The 26667-nt window shown below is 44.0% G+C and overlaps 1 protein-coding gene across 3 annotated transcripts in view; it reads left to right on the forward strand.

Moving 5' to 3' along the window:
• Nucleotides 1-22968, forward strand: part of abr (ABR activator of RhoGEF and GTPase) — a 490805-nt gene extending 467837 nt beyond the window's left edge. For all 3 annotated transcript variants that reach the window (XM_056236039.1, XM_056236049.1, XM_056236060.1), the window contains 5 exons: nucleotides 3015-3154; nucleotides 11171-11305; nucleotides 11458-11563; nucleotides 16353-16503; nucleotides 21529-22968. In XM_056236039.1, coding sequence (XP_056092014.1) covers nucleotides 3015-3154; nucleotides 11171-11305; nucleotides 11458-11563; nucleotides 16353-16503; nucleotides 21529-21618 — 622 coding nt within the window. In that variant the 3' untranslated portion in view covers nucleotides 21619-22968. The remainder of the gene's footprint in view (nucleotides 1-3014; nucleotides 3155-11170; nucleotides 11306-11457; nucleotides 11564-16352; nucleotides 16504-21528) is intronic.
• The last annotated feature ends 3699 nt before the right edge of the window (nucleotides 22969-26667 follow it).

Genomic DNA, 26667 nt, shown 5'->3' on the forward strand with positions numbered 1-26667 from the left:
TAATAGATAGATAGATCCCAAACTTGAAATTAAATGTTTGCAATTTCTGTGTTGTATTGTAGGCTACTTTATATGTGTTTTTCATGCCAATGTTAATAAAATGATCTAATGCATTCAGTGGCACTCATAATTTCTCTTATTTTCACCGGGAAAAATTTGGCTAGTGGAAATTCTAAATGGCTGGTAACTTTAGAAAGTTACCAGCCACATTGGCTGGTGATCAAAAAAGTTAATTTAGAACCCTGGTAATAACGTGAGTTAGCTGGTTAGCCGGAAACATACACAATATAAAACACACAACTACGTATCAGGAACACCCGGTAGAAAATATATAAATAATTATTCATACTTACAGGTTGTGATTCTGAGGAGCAAGCTGGTCCAAATAAACTGGGTACTGTTGAACTCCGTTTTGAACTTTGAGATTTGAGAAGCAGTCATCAGTAAAATGACGTTTGAGGGCTGGTCAAGTCGTTCGCGGGCAGACAATGTACAACACATGTGGGCATTATGTATTTTCTAGTGACGTAGAACTGTCACGTATTGGGATTCTAAATATAAACGACTCGTTAAGGCGGTTCAGAGTCGATTCTTTCTTTTGGGAGACAATAGGCACTATCATACACCCGGCGCAATGCAGCGGCAGGCATGACGCAAGTGTGTTTTGCTAGTGTCAACCTGACGCAGTTATCATTTTCACGTCCTGCGCCACGTTGTTTAAATAGCAAATGCATTTTGCGCCCATCTTTGTGTCCATGGGCGCATTGTTGGCGCGTTGCTATTTTGAGGCAACTGAAATAGACTGCGCCATTGACCAACAAAAACCTGGTCTAAAGTCAATGGCGCAATATTTTTTTTGTTATTTAAAGTTAGTAATGTGCGCCTATAGGCGGGTCCACAATGCGCGTACAATCTGCTTATTACACACACACAGGGACAGCAGCACACAAACATGCCAAATATTAAAAGGATTACAATGTAAAAGATTAATATTGTATACATAAAGATATGGTAGAATCCCGTAGATGGTCTATGTGGCGAGCAGGACGAGGCCGAGTGACGTGAGAGCGGCGCGAGGCCGGTGGCGTGAGTGGTAATGAGCGACACCTGTGTGACGCACCGGTCTCGCATCTCTCACGGAGGAGCGGAAGCATAAAGGAGGAGCGACGACAGTGCAGATCGAGAGAGGAACAGGCCTGAACTTACGTTGTGTTTTGTTTTTGTGTGCCAGCAGTCGTCCGTGAGGGGCTGCTGGCTTATACTTTCATTTTTGTATTTGTTTATTTTATTATTAAACTTCTTGAATGTTCGCCGGTTCCCGCCTCCTTCTTCCCATAACAACTGAACCCCGTTACATTGGTGCAGAAACCCGGGAGGAAGGAGGAACGCGCTGTCAAAGAGTCCTCGCCGCTGTGGGGAATCCGCGGTGCCATCGAGCATGGTGGGCAGAGTCCGTCACCATGGACGCTCGAGGCGGTGCGCTGGAGTGAGTTGCCGGGGGGACGGTTGAGCTCGCTGCTGGCCGCCTGGGTGCTGGAGGGGTGGCTGCCATCCGCGAGGGAGCGGAGGAGTCGGCGCCGTTCGCCGTGGGCCGGAGCCTGCTGCCATCCGCCATGAAGGGGAGGAGCAGGGAACGGGGGCTATCCAGCGTCACCGCCAGGCACCGCGGAGAAGATTGCCCAGCTGGTGGAGGACCAGATGGCAGCGCGTTGTGGGAACCGGACCAAGATTCTTTTTTTTTCTCTCTGCTGGCTTATACTTTCATTTTTGTATTTGTTTATTTTATTATTAAACTTCTTGAATGTTCGCCGGTTCCTGCCTCCTTCTTCCCATAACAACTGAACCCCGTTACAGTCTGCTTGTCCCGTAGATGGTCTGCTTGCGCGCTTTAACCTCGCGCACGAGCAGATACGTTTGCGCTCTGGAGACACGTTCAGTCTTTCCGCTTACAAATTCCATCATGTAATCCGCCATGGCGCGAGCGCAACTGGCTTTTAAAGGGAATGGGAGATGAGTCTCTGGTTGGTTTATTTCACGTTAGGCACCAAAACACACCCATTACTCATTAAGAGAATAGAGACAACCCTTGTAGACCATGTGTTGCGCGCACAGACAGTTTTTCCCGTCGTTAAACTAGCAAAAGTGGATTCGGACTCGCCCTAAGTGCACTTGCGCCCTGCGCTTTAGACCATGCGCTTAGATCGTTAGATCGTGCACTTTCGACTTTACAACTTTGCAGAACGTTTACATTCACAGACAACTATATTACACACTGCATGAAAGGGAGTATTCAAAAAAACATAATAGGGGGCACTTTAAATTACAGCGCATACGAAACTGCTAAAAGCAAATACTCCAATTGTGACACGAAGTGGCACTACCCAATGCAAAAGTGTGACGAAGCGGCACTTCAAACCTGAATTCATTTCTTTCTTCTGTGAAGCATAAATGAAGATAATTTGAGTATTGTCTGGGTTTTTGTTTTTGTTTGTTTTTGTCCATACATTAGTAGTCAAGGGTAACCAAAATGGTTTGGTTACAACATTCTTCAAAATATTTTATTTTGTGTTTCACAGAAGAAAGTAAGTCATACAGGTTTGGAACGACATGAGGGAGAGTAAATGATGACAGAATTTAATAGCAGTAAATTTGCTTCATCCTAGCTCAAAATTAATGTTTTACAGTCAAGTTAATTTCTATGTGACAAAAATGCAATATTAAGTTTGTTAACTGCATTTACCATGTATTCAATAATATATATCATTATTTGTTTCTGTTCTTTTTTATTTATTCATTTATTGACTCCAATTTAAGGCCCTATAACCCAGCAAAACATTCACATGGTAACTTGTGGGCCAGATGGGCTGGATTTGTCCAGGGCTGAATTTTATCCCCAGTCCAGCCCTGCTGAACCAGCAATATTTGTCATTCATAAAAAAGCCTGCACAGTTGTTCTCTGTATGTTTAGATTGTTTACATCATGTACATTGATTTTGCCTGTTGTTGTTCCACAGGCGCGAACGATCCAAGGTGCCTTACATTGTGCGGCAGTGCATTGAGGAGGTGGAGAAGAGAGGTATTGATGAAGTTGGCATTTACAGGATCTCTGGAGTGGCCACAGACATCCAGGCTCTCAAAGCTGCGTTTGACGCCAGTAAGAGACTCTTAGACGCACACTTCACACGCTCAAACTAGGATATGACAACTACTATATAAGCAGAAGTACAAAATGAGCCTTAACCCTCTGGGGTCTAAGGTGTTTTTGGGGTCCTTGAGATGTTTTGACATGCCCTGACATTTGTGCTTTTTTCAGTTGCTTATAAACATATTAATGGCACAGGTGTAATTACACTCTATTTAGCACAAACAGGGCTACCATAATATGTGAGCAACATGTATGTACATATTTGTATTTTTGAGAGAATATTGTTTATGCATGGTTATTGAAAAAACTAAAAATTAAAGTTTCTGAAATAAGGCAACAAAACACATATTGATTATTTCTTCACAAGACTTTTGAAAATTGTATCACATAGCCTAGAATATTTGCTCCAAAACTATGTGAGAATCATCCTGACTACTCATTCAGATAAGTCAATAAAGTATTTTACATTTTTAATGACGTGTTTTGTGTCAGAAAGCTTTATGCGAAGGGGCATGATCTCTCATTAATATGTATGCATTTCACACCTGAGAAAGACAAAGACCCTCCCATAATGGCCCTATTAGGTGTGCTATCAGGCCATATCATTATGAGGAGCCTTGCACAAAGAATGAGGAGATTTAAAAAAGAATGGCTTTTAGATTGTTTGGATTTATTTACAACACAACATAATCCAAAGATACACAACAAAGGACAAAAAAGCACATTAGTAAACACACTGATCTAAAGACAGAGGCTTGAACAGTCACACAACTTTGTGCCATTCCTGAAACATAGTAGCTACATACCTGTCATTTCCAAGGTGTTTGATTTTTCATTTTACCATGTTCATGTACAGAGACTGTTGAATGTTGAAGTCAGCAGGACTCATCAGTGGCATCTCGTCCCTGTAAAATAAAAAAATAAACACCTTTGAACATGCTGATATCAAGAGAAACTATATGGCTGCACGACTTTGGGCATGCATTGTAGATTTTTCTGGTTAAAATTGCGATTTAATTATATATATATATATATATATATATATATATATATATACACACACACACACACAGTGCTTAGAATAAGTGAACACACCCATGCTAAAGTTGACTACCCTTCACAATATAGACATGGTTTTCTTTCAGTTAGCCTAACTGGACATTTATACATAAATAATATATTGTATTTAGACAGTATCACATATTTTACCGGAGGCTGAAATATATTTCACTAAATCATTATATAACCAAAGCAGTTATTCGCAAACAAAATAAATTACTCATAAGGTATTTTAGCATGATAATCAGTGTCATAAACTAATCTCAAAACTGAGTGAAATATACACTCACCGGCCACTTTATTAGGTACACCTGTCCAACTGCTCGTTAACACTTAATTTCTAAGCAGCCAATCACATGGCGGCAACTCAGTGCATTTAGGCATGTAGACATGGTCAAGACAATCTCCTGCAGTTCAAACCAAGCATCAGTATGGGGAAGAAAGTTGATTTGAGTGACTTTGAACGTGGCATGATTGTTGGTGCCAGAAGGGCTGGTCTGAGTATTTCAGAAACTGCTAATCTACTGGGATTTTCACGCACAACCATCTCTAGGGTTTACAGAGAATGGTCCGAAAAAGAAAAAACATCCAGTGAGCGGCAGTTCTGTGGGCGGAAATGCCTTGTTGATGCCAGAGGTCAGTGGAGAATGGCCAGACTGGTTCGAGCTGATAGAAGGGCAACAGTGACTGAAATAACCACTCGTTACAACCGAGGTATGCAGCAAAGCATTTGTGAAGCCACAACACGCACAACCTTGAGGCGGATGGGCTACAACAGCAGAAGACTCCACCGGGTACCACTCATCTCCACTACAAATAGGAAAAAGAGGCTACAATTTGCAAGAGCTCACCAAAATTGAACAGTTGAAGACTGGAAAAATGTTGCCTGGTCTGATGAGTCTCGATTTCTGTTGAGACATTCAGATGTTAGAGTCAGAATTTGGCGTAAACAGAATGAGAACATGGAACCATCATGCCTTGTTACCACTGTGCAGGCTGGTGGTGGTGGTGTAATGGTGTGGGGGATGTTTTCCTGGCACACTTTAGGCCCCTTAGTGCCAATTGGGCATCGTTTAAATGCCACGGCCTACCTGAGCATTGTTTCTGACCATGTCCATCCCTTTTATGGCCACCATGTACCCATCCTCTGATGGCTACTTCCACCATGTCACAAAGCTCTAATCATTTCAAATTGGTTTCTTGAACATGACAATGAGTTCACTGTACTAAAATGGCCTCCACAGTCACCAGATCTCAACCCAATAGAGCATCTTTGGGATGTGGTGGAACGGGAGATTCGCATCATGGATGTGCAGCCGACAAATCTGCGGCAACTGTGTGATGCCATCATGTCAATATGGACCAAACTCCCTGAGGAATGCTTCCAGCACCTTGTTGAATCTATGCCACGAAGAATTGAGGCAGTTCTGAAGGCAAAAGGGGGTCCAACCCGTTACTAGCATGGGGTACCTAATAAAGTGGCCGGTGAGTGTATGTAGTAGGCTAATATCACATTTAAAAAGTTTACACGAGCGTATAGGCCTACGTATAGGGATATTGTGACTGTGAGGTAATCTTTCCTATGTCAAAAGCTAGCCAAAACTAGGCAAAATATAGTCTGAAAATTCATTTGAGCTCTATAATCAGAAAAGGAATTATATAACACTAAACAACTTACTCCGAGCTTGTATCCTCGGCGGGGTCAATTCGTTCTTCAAAATGCAGCTGTTCGTCGTCCGAGTTTCAAATTCCTCTGAGGAAAAGGTGAATCCTTCCCCGCTGTCCAGAATCATCTGAAGGAGTAGCGTGCCATTCTCAAAACGCGATGAACTATCAGTGAATCTGATGAAGAAAAACTTCGTGTTTTTATGCCATTGATCGCTGGGCGTGTGCGATGCATAACGTTAGATCAGATATTTACCATGTGAAAAGCTCTGGGGGCTTGGCGGCCTCGGCTCATTAAAGATAATGAAGGGAGAACGAAAAAACTGTACCTCTCCTTGGTTTCAAACGGATTACATAAACTGGAATTTTTTTTTTTTTTAAATAAATTACTTCATTTAAAAGAAGAGAATTTCAGCTTCATAAAGAGAAATCTCTCGTATCTCTGTGACAAGTATTGACTGAGTTACAGTTAATTTTTCGGACGCGTTTCAGAATGGATCTCACTGACAGAGAGAAGGCAAAACGCGCATCAGGTTTATTTTTCTTTATTTGACGAAAAGCATAACACTTTGTTTTTATTGTGAGTACCCACAAAAAAAAATAGACACTTAACAGGATCTAATGATGTACAACACTTATATGTAAGATCAAAATCAACAGAGTAATTTGATTCTCTTTTGCACTGATAAGGAAAAAATCGAGCTCGTCGCGACGGCCGACCCCAGAGGGTTAAAATCTAGTTTTTAATGTTGTTTATATGTCTATGGGATGTTTTTAATATGCTTTAAGACAAACCATGTGCAAATTCATCAGTCAACACCATTGCTGTGTACTTTCTTCTTAAAACTGCAGTTTACCAAAGACAGTCTCAAAGACAGTCTCATACCATCACAAACATGTCGTAACCAATTCCGTCAACATGCGGGGCGGGCTTTAGCATCATTAACTATGCTGCAAAGCAGGGAGGATCTCAAGAGAAGCCAGATTCTCCTGGTATATCGTTCTGGTGATATGAAAAATCTGGTACATTTGGCAATATAGCGGGTGAATTGTATGTATATAATGTATTACAGTGTTATGATTAACTATATCCCTTTCTCCATTGATGTTCTAAGTTGTTCAAAGCGTTTCTTAGGATGTTGATTTTTAGAAGGCAGCTGTCTGACTCTGAGATGGCGAATTGGAACATGGTTTGTGTAACATTAGCAACACATTATTAACTGTTTGTTAATGTAGTCAAGCCAAATGCTAATCATATCAATTAACGTTATGTATCCGACGTAGAGAGCGATACAAAAAAAACGCAATAATTCGCTCTTCCACTTCTTTTGAATCAGTTTCTGGTTCAAACATATATGGCTGAATTAAACCAGTATTTCCACTTGCTATTGTGTAGAGTTTACTACAGTAAATATGACCGAGTGAATCAGGTATTCTGAGCTCGTGTGATTGAGTGGAGGCGGCCGGGGACTAATATGCATATTCGTGAATCCATCCATCCATCTTCTTCCGCTTATCCGGGGCCAGGTCGCGGGGGCAGCAGTCTAAGCAGAGATGCCCAGACTTCCCTCTCCCTAGACACTTCCTCCAGCTCTTCCGGGGGGACACCGAGGCGTTCCCACGCCAGCCGGGAGACATAGTACCTCCAGCATGTCCTAGGTCTTCCCCGGGGTCTCCTCCCAGTGGGACGTGCCCGGAACACCTTCCCGGGAAACCGTCCAGGAGGCATCCGGAACAGATGCCCGAGCCTCTACACTGAGCTCCCGAGTGACTGAGCTTCTCACCCTATCTCTAAGGGATCGCCCAGCCACCCTGTGGAGAAAGCTCATTTCAGCCGCCTGTATCCGGGATCTTGTCCTTTCGGTCATGACCCAAAACTCATGACCATAGGTGAGAGTAGGAACGTAGATTGATCGGTAAATCGAGAGCTTCGCCTTGCGGCTCAGCTCCTTCTTCACCACGACAGACCGGTACATCGACCGCATTACTGCAGAAGCTGCACCGATCCGTCTGTCAATCTCCCGTTCCATCCTTCCCTCACTTGTGAACAAAACCCCAAGATACTTAAACTCCTCCACTTGAGGCAGGAACTCTCCACCAACCTGAAGTGGGCAAGCCACCCTTTTACGACTGAGGACCATGGCCTCGGATTTGGAGGTGCTGATTCTCACCCCAGCCGCTTCACACTCGGCTCCAAACCGTCCCAGTGCATGCTGAAGGTCCTGGTCTGAAGGGGCCAACACAACAACATCATCCGCAAAGAGCAGAGACGAAATCGTGTGGTCCCCAAACCTGACACCCTCCGGCCCCTGGCTGCGCCTAGAAATTCTGTCCATAAAAATTATGAACAGAACCGGCGACAAAGGGCAGCCCTGCCGGAGTCCAACATGCACCGGGAAGAAGTCTGACTTACTGCCGGCAATGCGAACCAAGCTCCTGCTTCGGTCGTACAGGGACCGGACAGCCCTTAGCAAAGGACCCCGGACCCCATACTCCCGGAGCACCCTCCACAGGCCGCCGCGAGGGACACGGTCGAATGCCTTCTCCAAATCCACAAAGCACATGTGGATTGGTTGGGCAAACTCCCATGAACCCTCCAGCACCCTGTAGAGGGTATAGAGCTGGTCCAGTGTTCCACGGCCTGGACGAAAACCGCACTGTCCCTTTTCTTAAAAAGAGGGACCACCACCCCGGTCTGCCATCCCAGAGGCACTGTCCCCGACCGCCACGCGATGCTGCAGAGGCGTGTCAGCCAAGACAGCCCCACAACATCCAGAGACTTGAGGTACTCAGGGTGGATCTTATCCACCCCCGGTGCCTTGCCACCGAGGAGTTTCTTGACTACCTCGGTGACTTCAGCTAGGGTGATGGACGAGTCCACCTCTGAGCCCTCAGCCTCTGCTTCCTCAGCCTCTGCTTCCTCAATGGAATACGTGACGGCGGGATTGAGGAGATCCTCGAAGTATTTCTTCCACCGTCCACTGTAAACAGCGTTGGTAGGGGCCTGCTTCCCTCTCCTGAGGCGCCAGACAGTTTGTCAGAATCTCTTCGAGGCCAGCCGATAGTCCTTCTCCATGGCCTCACCGAACTCCTCCCAGGCCCGAGTTTTTGCCTCCACAACCACCCGAGCTGCAGTCCGCTTGGCCTGCCGGTACCGTCAGCTGCCTCAGGAGTCCCACAAGCCAACCAGGGCCGATAGGACACACTTCCGGTGTCCACCACCGGGTTCGGGGATTGCCGCCTCGACAGACACCGGAGACCTTACGGCCACAGCTCCGAGCGGCCGCTTCGACAATGGAGGTGGAGAACATGGTCCACTCGGACTCAATATCTCCAGCCTCCCTCGGGATCCGGTCGAGGCTCTGCCGGAGGTGGGAGTTGAAGATCTCTCTGACAGGAGACTCGGCCAAACGTTCCCAGCAGACCCTTACAGTACGCTTGGGTCTGCCGAGTCTGTCCAGCTTCCTCCCCCGCCATCGGATCCAACTCACCACCAGGTGGTGATCAGTTGACAGCTCCGCCCCTCTCTTCACCCGAGTGTCCAAGACATACGGCCGCAAGTCAGATGAAACGACCACAAAGTCGATCATCGACCTACGGCCTAGGGTGTCCTGGTGCCACGTGCACTGATGGACACCCTTATGCTTGAACATGGTGTTCGTAATGGACAAACTGTAACTAGCACAGAAGTCCAATAACAGAACACTGCTCGGGTTCAGGTCAGGGGCGCCGTTCCTCCCAATCACGCCCCTCCAGGTGTCACTGTCGTTGCCCGCGTGGGCGTTGAAGTCCCTCAGTAGAACGACGGAGTCCCCAGTCGGAGCACTTTCCAGCACCCCTCCCAGAGACCCCAAGAAGGCCGGGTACTCTGCACTGCCGTTTGGCCCGTAAGTACACATGACAGTGAGAGACCTATCCCCGACCCGTAGGCGCAGGGAAACGGCCCTCGCGTTCACCGGGGTAAACTCCAACACATGGCGGCTGAGCTGGGGGGCTATAAGCAAACCCACACCAGCCCGCCACCTCTCACCATGGGTAACTCCAGAGTGGTGAAGAGTTCATCCTCTCTCAAGGAGTGTGGTTCCAGAACCCAAGCTGTGCGTAGAGGTGATCCCGACTATCTCTAGTCGGAACCTCTCAACCTCACGCACAATCTCAGGCTCCTTCCCCGCCAGCGAGGTGACGTTCCACGTCCCTAGAGCTAGTTTCCGTGTCCAGGGATCGGGTTATCGAGGCCCCCGCCTTCGACTGCCGTGGCCCCACGTCGCTCCTTCGGGCTGAGCCCGGCCGGACCCTGTGGGGGGAGGCCTGGCCACCAGGCGCTCGCATACGAGCCCCAACCCCGGACCTGGCTCCAGGGTGGGGCCCCGGCTGCGCCATACCGGGCGATGTCACGGTCCTCGATTTAATTTTACTCATAAGGGTTTTTTGAACCGCTCTTAGTCTGACCCGTCGCCTAGGACCTGTTTGCCTTGGGAGACCCTACCAGGGGCATATAGCCCCGGACAACATAGCTCCTAGGGTCGTTCGGGTACTCTAACCCCTCCACCACGTTAAGGTGGCAGTGCAAGGAGAGGTTGATCCATCCATATTCGTGGATCCATGTATACTAAATGAATCAAGGGTGTAGAGTTACATTCAAGTTATTTTAAGGCATGAAGAAATTATTTTCATAGGAATTTTTGACAAAAACTATTGACTACAGGAGGACTTTAATTTTTTTTATTTTGTAATGTGGATATGGTGGTATATTGCAATCTGATTGGGGTTGTGGGTGGGGTGGGCATGGCATGGCAGTTTGCATCAGCATCGCACAGAGTGGCTTTTAATCTGGTGCAAAAAAACAGATCCCTTCTCTTATTTTTCTCCATTTGCTTTTGCTTTGACTTTTCTTGATGATTTCCCATCAGTCTCTTTTTGGTTTCTGTTTACTCTCATTGGTTTTGTGAGTCCTGTGTATTGAGTCTAAAAGCAGCAATAGTGTGGGAAAGGCCATGTAGAGGTTTGACCCCCTCCAGCTGTCAGCTGGCTCAATAAACACACACAGAGTCTGCAGGAAGTATCCAAGAGCCGTACCTTTAGCTAACATACATGTGTTACTCACTATTATGTCATATGTCATGCAGCTTATTACTCAGCCTGCATTTGTTATGGTGGCAAATCATTTACTCTCTCTCTCTCTCTCTCTCTCTCTCTCTCTCTCTCTCTCTCTCTCTCTCTCTCTCTCTCTCTCTCTCTCTCTCTCTCTCTCTCTCTCTCTCTCTCTCTCTCTCTCTCTCTCTCTCTCTCTCTCTTACTCAGATACCAAAGATATCCTGATGATGTTAAGTGATATGGACATTAATGCTATAGCAGGGACACTGAAATTGTATTTCAGAGAGCTGCCAGAACCTCTTCTCACAGACCGGCTGTATCCGGCCTTCATGGAGGGCATTGGTATGACTTTTCATCTTTGATCTTTCACATTTATTGTTTCAACATCTTAAGAGTATTAAAACATAATTACAGTGTGATATGTAGCAAATAGGGTCATTTCGAATGCATATGATTGAGGTGTAAAAACATCATCACACTCCTCTTCATCACAGCTCTATCAGATCCTGCAGCAAAAGAAAACTGCATGATGCATCTGCTGCGGTCACTACCAGACCCAAATCTCATCACTTTCCTCTCCCTACTGGAACACCTGAAGAGGTAAGAGCGCGCACACAGTGTTTCTTGAGCAGCAAATAAGCATATTAGAATGATTTCTGAAGTGATACTGAATTACAGCTTTGGCACCACAAAATATAGTAAAATAGAGAAACAGTTTTTTTTTTTTTAAATTGTAATAATTTTCACAATATTACTGTTTTTAACAAATACAGATGATACTCAACCAGAATGCTTTTTTGGCCGCCACGGGTACCGCCGTGGTTGCGGCGGGAAATGCTTTTCTGCTCTTGACCGCTAAGAGGCACTATAATCATAGATTTTCACATGTTATGGAGTGGACGTTTCACAGTTCGTTTTTGCGAGTAGCAGTCAACTGCGCCATTTGGAGATTACAAAAAATAAATACTATCAATAAGATTTTATTTAAATTACATACACATAACCAAATGTAGTAATCAAAAACCAATGTACGCATTTGCTGTTTAGAATGAATTCAAACAGAACAGTAGCCTAAATGTCAAAATTGTGTTTACTTTTTCATGGACTTAGTACTAATGGCGGGGTACTAATACCCCGTTTTATAAAAAAAATATTCTTAATATGTATTATGTTATTTAAAAACTATAGAAATGTGAATAATATAGGCTACACATTTGGAGTATTAAGAGTGATAGCGTAGTTCCCTTTCGAACGGTCACTTCGTATTGCGTAGCTATACGCAGTGGGAAAACTCCTTTTCCTTGATTTTACTGAACCTTATGTAAAACGCATTTGCAGCTGCACAGCTAGCACATCTCGCTAGCTCATAGGCTGTGCTGCAGCAACTGCACATCCAATGGCGCGGGCGCTCCTGACTGGTGACCAATGAGATCGCTCCACGTCATCACACGTCAGAGCCCGTCATAGGGGCGAGGCCTAGCCTATATAAGCCCCTGAACTCGCCAAAATAGCAGATTTTACTCCTTCAGCGACAAACTGTATGTCTCTGACAGTTTCACTGAGCCTTCGCCGTCGAACAAGCCCTTCAGCCTGAGCGAGCATTATTCAGCAGATTACGTCTTCTCAGCCGTTCGTCTCCTGACGTCGTCTCACCTGTGGCGATCCGGCGATATCCTTTTGTTACTTCTACGACGAGATGTCTCGTAACTGCGCCACGTGCGCACGCAAGCTGCACGAGGCCGATCACCACGCACGATGCATTTCATGCCTGGGACTCGACCACGCGGAGAAGGCCTTCTCCTCCGGCGGATGTGCGGCCTGTGAGAGCATGCCCATCTCTTCACTGCGGTCTCGGCTAGCTCTCGCCAGGGATGAAGACGCCGCTTCGTCCGCGCCTCCTCCCTCGGCCCTTCTTCAGCCTACGAAGAAGAAACGCCGCAGCCAGCGGCAGCCCGAAAGCATGGATGTAAGTGATCGTACGCCGGCCATGTCCCCGCGTGCCTCGCTTTCTCCCGCTCGGTTTTCGCCAGTCTTGTTTGAAGGAGACCAGCGCCCCCCCCCCCCCCCACGTGGCGGGCCTCGTCTCCTTCGGCGGGCCTAGCGATTACGACAGCCTGTCTATCTGGGCGCGGATATGCTCTCACGGGGCAACACTCCCCTCGGCGAGTGGTCCCTAAACCCACAGACGGTCAGTCTGATATGGGAAGTGTTTGGCAGGGCCGAAGTCGACCTGTTTGCTTCGGAGAACAACACCCATTGCAATCTATTCTTCTCGAACGACAGGGATACATTGGCCCATGCCTGGCCCAACCGCCCCCTGTATGCATTTCCCCCTGTCTCGATGATTCCACAAGTCATCAAACGGGTCAGGGAGTGCAGGTGCCCGATCCTTCTGGTGGCTCCTCTTTGGAAGTCCAAGCCGTGGTTTCCGGAGCTGGTCCAGATTTCGGATGCAGCTCCATGGCCTGTTCCGATGAGGAAAGACCTCCTCACGCAGGCAAAGGGGTCGTTGTGGCATCCGCGACCCGACCTGTGGGCCCTACATGTGTGGCCCTTGAACCGGTATCCGGGGACCTTCCTGTGAAGGTGCTGAATACTATATCTGAAGCTAGGGCCCCGTCGACTCGGCGCCTTTATGCTTCAAAATGGGGGGGTTTTTCCGGCTGGTGCTCGAAAAACCGCCTGAACCCGGAGTCATGTGACATATCTGTGGTTCTCTCATTCCTACAGGAGCTGTTGGATGCGGATCGCTCCCCGTCCACACTCAAGGTGTATGTGGCAGCTATTGCAGCACACCATGTTCTGGTAGCTGGCCAGTCACTGGGAAGAAACGACCTGGTCGTGAGATTTTTGAAGGGTGCTAGGAGGATTAACCCCTCCAGACCTCCTTCTGTGCCGTCCTGGGACCTATCTGTGATCCTAGGGGCTTTGAAGGGTCCACCTTTTGAACCACTCCAGTCGGTGGATCTTAAACTTCTCTCGCTGAAGACTGCCCTCCTGTTGGCGTTGGCATCTATTAAGCGAGTGGGAGATCTGCAGGCTCTTTCTGTGAGCCCGGCATGTTTGGAGTTTGGTCCTGGTGATTCCAGGGTCATCCTCAAACCCAGGCATGGTTATGTACCCAAGGTGCTCTCAACGCCGTTCAGAGCACAGGTGGTGACATTGTTAGCCCTTCCCCCTTCCACGGAGGGTGGGGAGGTTAACTTTCTCTGCCCTGTTAGGGCGCTGAGAATCTATCTGGAGCGTTCTGCATCGTTTAGGCAATCAGAACAGCTTTTTGTCTGCTTTGGTGGTCGATCCAAGGGGGATCCGGTCACTAAACAGAGACTGTCTAGATGGATAGTGGAGGCCATTTCGACGGCTTATACCTCAGCGGGTCAGGTTTGCCCTTTAGGTGTAAAAGCCCATTCGACCAGAGGCATGGCCTCGTCGTGGGCGTGGTCGTCTGGTTTTCCCATCCAAGACGTTTGTGAGGTGGCCGGGTGGGCCTCGCCGTCCACATTTATGAAATTCTATAATTTGGAAGTACCCCCTCCCTACAGGCGAGGGTGCTTTCTGTATGATTAGGGCCTTGACTGTGTCTGGTCCTTCATCATTTGTTCCGTGCATAATCACATTCACATATATATGTTTATAAACCCGCTTCTGGCCGGTAAAAATCTTGTATTATAAACCCGCTAAGGCTGGTGGTATTTTCATATTCTCCCTATCGGGTAATTCTGATGTATTCACCTGGACCTGACGGTGTCGGCTCTAGTGTATACATATTAAGTGGTTTATGGCTTGTTCTGTATGCTCAGGGTTCCTGAGTTGCAGTGGCAACCAGTTATTCAGTGCGGCGTTTTGCATAGCGTTCCCACTGCGTATAGCTACGCAATACGAAGTGACCGTTCGAAAGGGAACTACTTGGTTACTCACGTAACCTCAGTTCCCTGAGTTAGGGAACGAAGTATTGCGTAGCCGGCCGCACTATTTTAACTGGGTATTTGTCGCTTCAGTCGTATAAACCTGCTATTTTGACGAGTTCAGGAGCTTATATAGGCTAGGCCTCGCCCCTATGACGGGCTCTGACGTGTGATGACGTGGAGCGATCTCATTGGTCACACGTCAGGAGCGCCCGCGCCATTGGATGTGCAGTTGCTGCAGCACAGCCTATGAGCGAGCGAGACGCTCTATGTGCTAGCTGTGCAGCTGCAAATGCGTTTTACATAAGGTTCAGTAAAATCAAGGAAAAGGAGTTTTCCCACTGCGTATAGCTACGCAATACTTCGTTCCCTAACTCAGGGAACTGAGGTTACGTGAGTAACCAAGTAGTTTTCTAATAGGCTACATGAATTAGGCTTTGCATGGAAGTATTAATAGTGGTAAGGCAAAAGCCTTGTGGGCAGCGCTATATATCATGTACCGCAGCCGTGCCACAGGCGATCTGAGTCCGAGTCCTGGGCTTGAGGTTCAGGCTCTTGGAACTACATCATTATTTTGTCTCTAATTTAATATTTGGCACAAATAAAAATGTATTCATTTATTGATTCGAAACACTTTCCGAAGCTTTATTCATTGTATGTCATTTTTTAGTAAGCTCTGTTTATTTTTAATTGATACTTAATGACAACAACATTTTAAATATTTCCCCTTCAACGATGTTTGCCGACAGCAATAGATTAATAAAATTGTCTGACAGCATTAATTAAGAGCAGAAGTTTTTCTTCTAATAATCTAAAATACAGTCTAATACTGTACTGTAAAATGTAAGCACACTTCATGCACTGCCGTCACTGTAATATATTTTACTGTAACAGGAGTCAAACAACTGGAACATTAAGCATTTATATGATAAATAATTAGCCAAGTTTAAATGTTATAATACTATAACATATAATACTATATTACTGACCCCAAACTTCTTATCACAGTGCATTAAACACAGCAATATTCAACAAATTTACTACATGAGGTCAAACCTAAGAGAGGTCTGGATTAAATATTGTTTACATTGACTCTTTAAATATACACCTTATATCAACATCAGTTCAGTCACCATCATAAATTCACAGGGTTCTGTTTTATTTTAGTACGTGTGAAACTGCTGTCGCAATTCACACATCTCTCTGAAACGTCGGGAATTAACAAGCAAGCCCTCGGGTTTATAAACACTGTCACAAATAATCTCTCTAGAGACGTTATTGCCAACTGTAACTGCCGCCAATTAACACATCACAGTCACTGCACATTATGAACACTGCTCATTGTAGACGCCTGCTGGCCAACTCTGTACATCACACTTGAGCTACAGTGCATGTGTTGAGTCATCATAAACTGTGAAACATTCAACTTAATGATTGTTTAATGAGATGTGACAGTATTGATGTTTGGTTTCCTCTCATTTTAGGGTGGCAGAGAAGGAGCCGGTTAATAAGATGTCTCTGCATAATTTGGCCACAGTGTTTGGCCCAACTCTGCTGCGACCCTCGGAGTCAGAGAGCAGTAAGGCCCACATCACACTGGCCTCCGACATCTGGTCACATGATGTCATGGCACAGGTCAGTCCTGACTTACACAGTGAATCCTCATGGCAAGAGTTTTACAGTGTATGGAAAGGACTCGTGGAGTCTTGCCCAGCGTGGATAGATTGTATATCATAATGGGTTGTGGTTTGGTGTGTTTAACAGTTTGAAGATGCACATCAGGACTCTTCTTATAGCTTTCAGTGTATCATTAGGGCCCGAGCACCGATGGTGTAAGGACCCTCTTGAAATTGCTCTGTTTATTATTATTACAGTGAAACTGATGTGGTCTGTGATTAATCCATTATACTGATTTCCGTATTGTCATAACACACTGACCCCAGGCCATCTTCAGTTCACTCGTTTATTCATGCGGTCACGTGTCAATTAAACCAGCTTGTTTACTGTGTCAGTGGAACTGAAGAGGCACTTTGACTGTTTTGCCCTTTGGTTTGTTCATGACATATTTTAAACTGAACAATCTGCATGAGCCAAAAGTCTTAACCAGCCATGACAGGTAAAGTTTCCATCCTGCAAAAACCTTGCAGGAACCTAATTTTTTGTTATATTATCCTCAAACTTTAAACATAACTTCTTAAGACTTGTCGCTTTGTACCCATCATATTTCTAGCGGTCGCAAACATCCTTATTATCATGTTTTAATGATAAAAAGAAGTTATGCAAAAAAAAAAACATTTTCATTCCATTATACTTCAGCTTGTCTAACTTGTATTAATTCTGAAACTTTGAGAATAAGGGCCCTATCTTGCACCCAGTGCAATTGACTTTGTACACCGTACAAAGTCAGGAATGTATCATTCCTATTTTGCACCCGATGCACAGCGAACTTTTGCCTCCACAGACGAACGTCAGTAAATTAGGGAATGAACTTGCGCTTCCGGGGGCGGTTCAGCAAAAAGAGGTGTGTTCCGGCGCAAATGTTCCCTGGTGCTATTTTGCACTTTCAGAAAACAATTTCGCCACAGACCAGGAAAAACCTAGTCTAAAGTCAGTGGCGCGTTATTCAGATGCTATTTTAAGGGTGCATGCTTGGCCATAATGTATCATGTGCACAACGCACATACACTTTGCTTCTCTCATCTACCGTATTTTCCGCACTATAAGGCGCACTTAAAAGCCTTTAATTTTCTCAAAAAACTACCTTATAATCCGCCTTATAATCCGGAGCGCCTTATATATGGATCAATTGGTTAATTGGATCAATTGGTTAATAACGCTCCGCGTTATTAAATTCGCCCGCGAACTCGCGCTCGTGTCCGTCTTATGCCCGCTCTGTCACACGGCCAGTTCAACCTCGTATAAATCAGGTTATGTGTGTAAGTCACGTGCCCGCTCACGAGCGCTCACTCTTACTAACAGACACACGAACAGACACACTGTCCCCGGCGCTGCTCCCCCTTCACAGAATGTTCATAAAGCGCTCCCCGTTCACAGTAACCGGGTCGTCTCATTCAAAACAGCCAGCTGTTGCTGTCAGCGAGCCGCCGCACATGAATACTCATATGAGTCAGGCTGCGCTCACGCTTACTAATAAACGCCTCGCCACCGGCGCCGCACACTCGCTACATTCCCTTTAGCACATCTAGTGGATGCATAACGCAAACCCAGTCAAACGTTTGACTGCAGTATCTTATGCGCCTTATAATCCGGTGCGCCCTACATATGAAAAATGTTCTAAAATAGGTCATTCATTGAAGGTGCGCCTTATAATCCGGTGCACCTTATAGTGCGGAAAATACGGTACACAGACGCAGCAGTTCCCATTTTTGCAATCCATACATAATTACAAGGAAAAATATTACCACACGAGGGAAATCATTGTGGTGTCCATGAAGATGTGAAAAAAATAGGAATAAATCTAGCTTACACATTTACCCAAATTATTATACGCCTGTTTAACCGAAGCTAATTTGGGTGGGTTTCTCCCATCCCCATACACTTCTCTGTCTTTTACGGCCCTGACGAGAACGTCGGTCTCCTTAGCTGTGAACCGCTCCTGGCGTGCGCCTGGCAAATCCGCCATTATAATAGCAATCCCCCATGGAACAAGCGCGCCTGCTTTTAAAGGGAATGTGAGATGACGCTCTGATTGGTTTATTTCACGTTGCACCCAAACCACACCTATGAGTAATGTAGCTTCAGACTTCAGACCAACCCATTTTAGATTTGCGTCGTGCGCAAGAGTAATTTATCCCGCCGGTATAATAGCAACAGCGCCAGAGATCTGGCCACAAAGTTACTTGCGTTTCGCGTTCGATACTTGTGTTTCAGATCGTTAAAATAGGGCCCTACAGCTCCATTTGTCTTCTTTTAAATGATACCACAACTATGATCATACTCCAAAGGGTATAGGAAAGACAATCATTTGAGTTCAAGCATGTCATTTTCCTGTTTTGGGCTCAAAAGGGGGTGTACATAAAGAGGTTAATTAGAATTAGGTTAATAAGAAGTTAGGCTGAGAAAAACACACCGTTTTAGTGTGTCTCCTTTAAATGCTAATGAGCTGCTGGTTCACGGCACAGGGGGCGGAGCCTAACCAGCTCGCGCTCAGTAATCAATCTCAACTCACGGAAAGATGATAATATCAAAACAGAAACTCACAGTAGCGGTGTTCATTTCGACTAGGACAATAATGCCTACAGAGTCAGAGAATATATGATGTATGGAGTTGGAACAGGTATTGTTTAGTTTAATTACGGTCATAACCACTGATCTATATAGAATGACTGGATAGCTCATGACATCATAAACAGTGAAGCCACCGCGCCGCCATATTGGTATTCCCTAGTGAGCTCACGCGTTCTATTGAATCAATAGGAAATTGTATGATTTGACTGAGAAAACATTGCATAACGAGACACCGTCTTTAAATCTAAAGTCTCCCTGAACAGTCTTACCACGCAAACATCCTAAGCATTTAAATGGGTATTTGTTTAAAGTCGGAAATTATTCCTGCTTACTAAAAATGAAGTATATGTGAATTGTGAACTTAAAATTGAGCTCTTTCTGATTGTGTTTTACAGATAGATCAGTAGTCTGTTCAAGTATTTGATTAGTTAGCAAGAACATGTCCAGGAAATGCATAATACAAATTGTATGGGTTAATGTGCACCTGTTTCACCTCTTATTTACCCCTTATTTACACTGCACACGTCTGCGGCGCGTTTACAGCTGCGACACGGCTACCGGAGCTGATCGCGCCCACAAATCGGCAAATTACGTGGAAATGCTCCCTGTGTGAGTTGTAAGAATGTAGGAATAAAACATTGTCGGAGCCATAATGCGCCGCAGATGTGTGCACTGTAAATAAGGGGTTTACACATAGGCCTACTCCGTTGCAAGTGCATATTTTTTACCATACCCATGTCAACAGGTTGGAGCTTTCACTGCACGCGGATGCCCGTCCTGTGCGGTGCGTGCAGAGATCGTTTGTGCTGCAGGCGCTGAATTAAAGTGACAGCGCATGGTTCGTGGTCAAACTGAACACGGATTGACATGAAAATATTAAATATATGCATTTAATTAAATTTATAAGAAGTAATGCATTAAATAATAATACGTTTATTGGGTTTAAACTTGAATACGTCTGTGAAAGAATGCATAGTAGGCTATAAACACATTTTAAACAACACGGAAATAGCGACAATTGTGCATATAAATTACTATATATGGGCTTAAAGTACAACCTGTGAGCAGTTTTTCAAGATCCTTTTGTGATCTTCGTTTTACACTTGTTGATGCGCAGCGGGTCATCTTAAAAGTGCCGTCGGAGCTACTATCTCTGTATAACGGCCGTTGGAGCCCTCTGCTGGTAGGGAATCGTAAGATGGCCGCTCGAACACTTCCGGTGGCCTCACTGCCTGGTGGCAGTTTAGAACGTCATGAGCTATCCAGTCATTATATAGATCAGTGGTCATAACCTATGTGTCATTGATTGTAGCCACTATTAATACAAGTCTGCTGTAGGACCATGTCTGAATGATGACACAAAATATACTGATGAGTTTAATAAAGTTTATTGTATTTCACACAAAAGAATAAGCGTCAGTTTTACTCCAGAAAATCACTGTAAGAGCTGAGTAAACACAGTATAAGAAGTGCGTAGGTACATAAACAAATTTCGGTAGAGTTGAGGGAGCATTTTTCAAAGACAAAATGAACCCACCTCGTCTTCAGCGGGTGGCTCAGATTTCAGGAGTAAATAGAGAGAGCTATGTGAATTAATACATCCAGCCACAACACCTTCAACGCTTGGGAGACAACATTCTCATTAGTGCAGCAATGGCGGATGTGTACAACTTGCTGTGAACTTGATCAGGGCGGGTCTAAGTTAAAACGGCAATGTCTGTCAACACTCGTGGGCGGGGCCTGTGGCTTTAGTGACGTCACTAAAGCCGCATTCTGAAAACAGGTCGTTGGGAGACACTGCTTATGATTTATGGGGATTTTAAAAAAAAGGAGTGAGTGGATTTTTATCACTGTAGGGTGGTTGTGTACACACACTGCCAACACACATTTATGTCCAAACACCTTACAAAAGGGAATTTTGCGTAATAGGTCCCCTTTAATGTTCCCATGTACTGCACTTTTTATTTTTACCATTTAGTTTTATTAGTATAATTTTATTTATCTGTTTACTTTTTTATTTAGAATTTAAAAGTGAGATCTCTGATAAGTGAGATCTCTGATTGTAGTCCTTGAAAACCCTTATTGTTATTACTATAAATATTGTGGCCTCTTTTGTTGTGCCTGGTTGAAACACATTATTGTGCTCATTCCCTCTTCTTTCAGTCAGTACTGGTTCTAAACTGATTCTAAATAGATCTAGCATGTTTTATACTAAAAAGTAGTAGTTTCCAGTTTTTTAATCAGTTTATTCAGAATAAACTCACAGTGGTGTTCATGCAGGAGTTGGAGCACCATCTAGTGGTACAGGTGAATAATGCTGACAGTTTTACATATGGTTGAGATTGTTAGAGTCAGGGATAGTATAATCATTGCATCACTTTAGTCATCCTCTCTCTTCCTCCTCTGTCACAGGTTCAGGTATTGCTGTACTACCTGCAGCATCCACCAATATCCTTCGCTGAGCTGAAGAAGAATACACTCTATTTCTCAACTGACGTCTAACCCACAACTTCTGTACAAAGCCAATGGTCCAGCGGGGGGACACTGAGAGACTGTGCCCGCTCTCCCCTGCATTTGTTGTCTCCAGTCATGTTCATGTGTAAAGGGGGCTTAAGCTTCACTCCAGCATGGAGAAGAACTGCAGCGAGAGGAGGTTCATCTGAAGCGAGCCCAGGATTCGGTATCACCTTATAGAAATGTACTTATCACACAGGAGTCCTGACAAACACAAACACAAACACACTTCCTACCACATTAAACACCCTGTTTACCGTCCCATCTGAAAATTAGTGTCCTGGGATGTTGGTTAGTCAGAGTTGCAGATGGATGCTGGGATGTCTGCATCTGTTGTGAACTTGTGACTGCTCCTCTAAAGCCCAGTTCAATGAACCCGAGGCTGGAAGTGAACTGCAATTCCTCTCTTCCCCAAGAGACATTCCAATAAACATCAGCATTTCCATGTTTTATAAATATTATTGGTTTTTGTTTTGTTTCATAAGCTTTTGTGCATGTGATACAAGGGCAGTGAGCTGTGTGTGTGTGTGTGTATGTGTGTGTGAGAGAGAGAGCAAATGCATTTGTTCAAGATAAAATCTGCTGCAAGTTTTTCCTTATGGGCAAAACATTGAAAATCCCAGACCTTCCTTGTCCAAGTACATCCAGGCCAAAAATTGCCATATTTATTATGAATATATACTGTTAATTGTGCCTGTACAGTCTTGTACACTTTGAGACTCCTTCATTTGCAATTTTGGCCTATTTTGGATTTATTTTAACTGTCGGTATAGACTTGATTATACTTTAGAAGAGAGAAAATAACAGTTAAATTAGCCAGCTTTTGGGACAAGTCATGATATGCAATGTAGTAAGATTATACTTGGAAAATTCTAAAATTTGTCTTGATTTGAGGAAACATTGTCAGGTAACATTGTTAATGTCACCTTTGCAATTTGAAGTGTCTGGTGATGCTTCAGTGTATTCTGTTGAAAGATCTGTGTAAAATGCCCTTGTTTGCATGTTCAGCTAGTCAGATAAAAAGTGGGCAGGAAAACACAAAGGTTAATTTTTGTATTATGATTTTATTTAATTATTATTATTATTATTTTTACTCCACTGCTGAAGGCCACTGGCAGAGCAGAGGAAAAAACTAAAAATCTGGTGACGTACTTCATAAGCACTGTTAGATTGCAAACTATCTGATATTTTAATATAAGATTAAAAGGAAATTAAGAACTGGTGTATTGTATTTCTGTTGGAAAGATATTGAGTATACTGTATTAACAAGGGTAAATGTTGATGTGACTTTTTTCCCCCCGTTTTTAGTAAAATAAATAAAATTGTACCTTGAGCACAGCATGTCTTTTGTTTTATTAAAAGGCATGTCTTAAATCAAAAATCTTAAATATGCTTGTGTGGGATGATTTTACAATTGGTGTGAGTTGTTGGATAGTCCGTTACAGCAAAAGTTTAAAAACAAAAAAACAAATCAAGCACAGTTCATAGCTGTAAAAACTGATAAATATTTTACAGCATGGCATATAAAAAGCATATAAAAATCCAGTGATAATCAATTAGATAAAGTGCAGTGTGCTCATAGGCGCAAGCAATGCTACATTACATACACAACATTATCACAAAGTTAGTTAATAATTTTCTTTTTCAGAAGTGAGATCGATATAGAAATGATAAAACTGGAATGGCCTGCACATAACCTGGACCTGAACACCTTTGTGATGAATTTAAAGAGCCTGACAGACCCGTTCATTCAATGGCAGTGCCTGAACTCACTGATGCTTTTGTGTCTGGATGGGATCAAATCCCTGCTTCCAAGATCCAGTATCATTACTCTGCACGGAAACAGAACATCCGTGGAATTGAAGTTCCTGAACTGACTGTTTTGTACATGACTAGCACATATCCTGCTGCAAACAAAATTGTGTGTAACATTGAAGTGGGCACATTATCAGGCACTACAATGCAATAATTAATTGTTGATACAGGATCTTTTGTATCTTTTTTGCCAGTGTATGTGTGAGGGACCAAGCAGTCAAGGGCAAAGAATGCAGGATTTCCAAACAAAGAAAATGATTTATGGCAAACAAAGTATATGCCAAACAAAGTTTCAAATTAAATTACTTGAAAACTGAATGAAATAAAGTCAGGGCTGGGCCCATAAAAAAGGGTCAACTGAACAGAACCAAACTTAACAGTAATCAAACCAAACTAAACAAAAAACATGACCTCCCAAATGACACACATGGGGAACTTGTATACACAAAGGACTAGTCCATTACACATACACATGGAATAATACAAACATCACTTAACACAATTAAAATAAATAAAGTAATAAATTTCAGAAATGAAGAAAATGGGTCATAATCAAAGGAATATAGCCAAAGAATTAGTCAACAAAATATACATAGAATTATAATAAACAAACAAATATAGAATTAATCCTGCACCCCCCAGCTAATTAGCAGCATGGATTCACCCAACAGAACAAAATGGTGGCAACTGATGCCAGCCAGAGCCGGTCTTTTATTGGAACGGACCTCCACCGGAGTGCAGCGTCTCAGACAGCGCCAAACCTCCGCTCTTCCCACGTAAACTTAAACTCAAAAGAAATAGACGTTAACAATATTCCAATAATAGCTAGAAAGTGTGCACCCAAACTAGTAATTTATGGCATAAAACAAATTGAAAATAAAACCGTGAAAACAAACCAAATCTGTGTCTGTCATTATTATGAAATGGGTATGATCTGTAACCAAGGTATTTGCAACAAATGTTTAATCATCAAACACTAAAAAAATTACGTGTAAACAACCCAAAAAGAAGGAGGCATGTATGCATGCATGTTCTCAGTTACCATCCTTTTGTGTGGCCGTGTGATCGGCCATCACAGTATGTATAAGCAGTACTTTTCTGAGCTGTCCCTGGAACAGTCTGATGTGCGTCTTACTCTTGTCGCATATTCAAAAGATGACCTTCCTGTGCTGGATGTATTAAGACTTGTGCACAACATGGAAAATGTTCAGTACCTGCTACACTTTATATTGTGAGAAGTGAAAACTGAAAACACTGATGGGCATGGACTTTATTTCCTTTTATGCACACTGCCTATGCAGCAGGTGTCTCATTCTGCCACGCCAAGCTTTGGCTGTGCAAAGAACTTTGTACATAAAGTAACATTGTGTGAAAATCCTATCCATGTGCAACAGACACATTTTGCAGGCTGCCTTTTTCTGTAAGGGATGCTGTGTCTGTGGAGCTGAACCATCTGTTAGTGGCAGACATTATGGAAAGAGTAGATGCCTCGCCTTATTGCCTGATCAACTTATCGCCCATTGTAGTAAAGATATCAGAATGTGTGAATCTCATGGAACCCAACAAAGCAATCGTTGTGGACTGCTCAGAAACGCGATAGCTGCTGATACTGAAGGAGCTTATATATGTATACAGTGATAGGCGTCGTATTCCTATAGGTAGACGTGGATCAGCTGAGAGTCAGCTGATGCGAGCTTGACTAACGTGACCTGCCAGAACTGACACTACGCTTGATATCTAAATTACGTCATATGCTCTCAATTAAAAATGCAGAACAATTAGTTCCATGCGTTCATGACATCAAGGATAGATTATTGTAATGCTCTTATGGGTGGTTGCCCTGCACGTTTAATAAATAAACTACAGCTGGTCCAAAACGCAGCAGCTCGAGTTCTTACCAGAATCAGGAAGTATGACCATATAGCCTGGTTCTGTCAACAGTGCTTTGGCTCCCTATCAAACATCGTATAAATTTAAAAATATTGCTGATTACTTACAAAGCACTAAATGGTTTAGCTCCCCAGTACTTGAGCGAGCTCTTAACGCATTATAGTCCTTCACGTCTATTGCAATCTCAAAACTCTGGCCAGTTGATAATACCTAGAATATCAAAATCGACTGCTGGTGGTAGATCCTTATCCTATTTAGCACCAAAACTTTGGAACAATCTTCCTTCATAACACATTATAGACTTTTATAATTCAATGTTAGGCTGTATAGTTTAGATCAGCCGGAACCGGGAACACTTCCCATAAATCCTGATGTACTCGTTACATCATAAGAAGGATGGCGTCTACGCTAATATTAGTCTCTCTGTTTATCCCGAGGTTTACCGCAGTCCGCCGGATCCAGGCCTTATCCAGATCTGAGGAAGGACCATTGCCTGGACACGACGACAACGCAGTCCTAAAGTGTCAACTAGTCTCTCCCCTATGAATGCCTCCCTCCCTTTAACTCTGTACAGATTAAACGTTGTCGGGATAATTCCGGTTCGCGTTGCTACGCAGACGCGACAAAAATTATGTATTATACATTTTTAAACCAGACAAGTAGTTTGTTGAGGGTGGATTTGTGAAGAAGGACTACACGCCTGCGCACATATATATTCAAATGCGCATCCCTATGGACTGAACACGTGATGCGCGCCGTCTGCGTTTTCGCGGGTTTGCGTTTTCGAGGTTTGCGCAGAGATAACGGATAATCGTTTGCACCTTCGAACCTATTTCAGGGAGTGCGTTCTCGAGACACCAGGCACTGTTTTGTGCGGATGGGCGGGCGGAGCGCTTTAAGAGTTTTTCTGTTAGAACGGTGTCATGTTATAGCGGCCCCTAAGTTAATAACTAATGATCTTCGCAACGGAAATGAATCAATCAAAACTAACTTTAGCTGGACAAAATCTTTATGCTAATGCGGTTGTAAAGCCAAAACAATCTGTTACGGTAATTTTTATTATAACTGTAAAGCTGCTTTGAAACAATCCATACTGTTAAAAGCGCTTTATAAATGAAGGTGACTTGACTTGACATTTCAAAAACTGATGTCTACTATTCTCAGAGATGTTTCAGGTGTCCAGTTTTATCTGGATGATATAATTGTCATGATGCCCACCTCAAAACAGTGCTGCACAAACTGCAAGAAGCAGGTTTGCGTCTAAATGAAGAGAAATGTAAGTTCCACCAGGAGAAACTCACATTCCTGGGACACACCATTTCCAAAGAGGGG

Source organism: Rhinichthys klamathensis, unplaced genomic scaffold, assembly GCF_029890125.1.
Source record: "Rhinichthys klamathensis goyatoka isolate OS25496 unplaced genomic scaffold, OSU_Roscu_1.1 h1tg000019l_1, whole genome shotgun sequence".
NCBI lineage: Eukaryota > Metazoa > Chordata > Actinopteri > Cypriniformes > Leuciscidae > Rhinichthys > Rhinichthys klamathensis.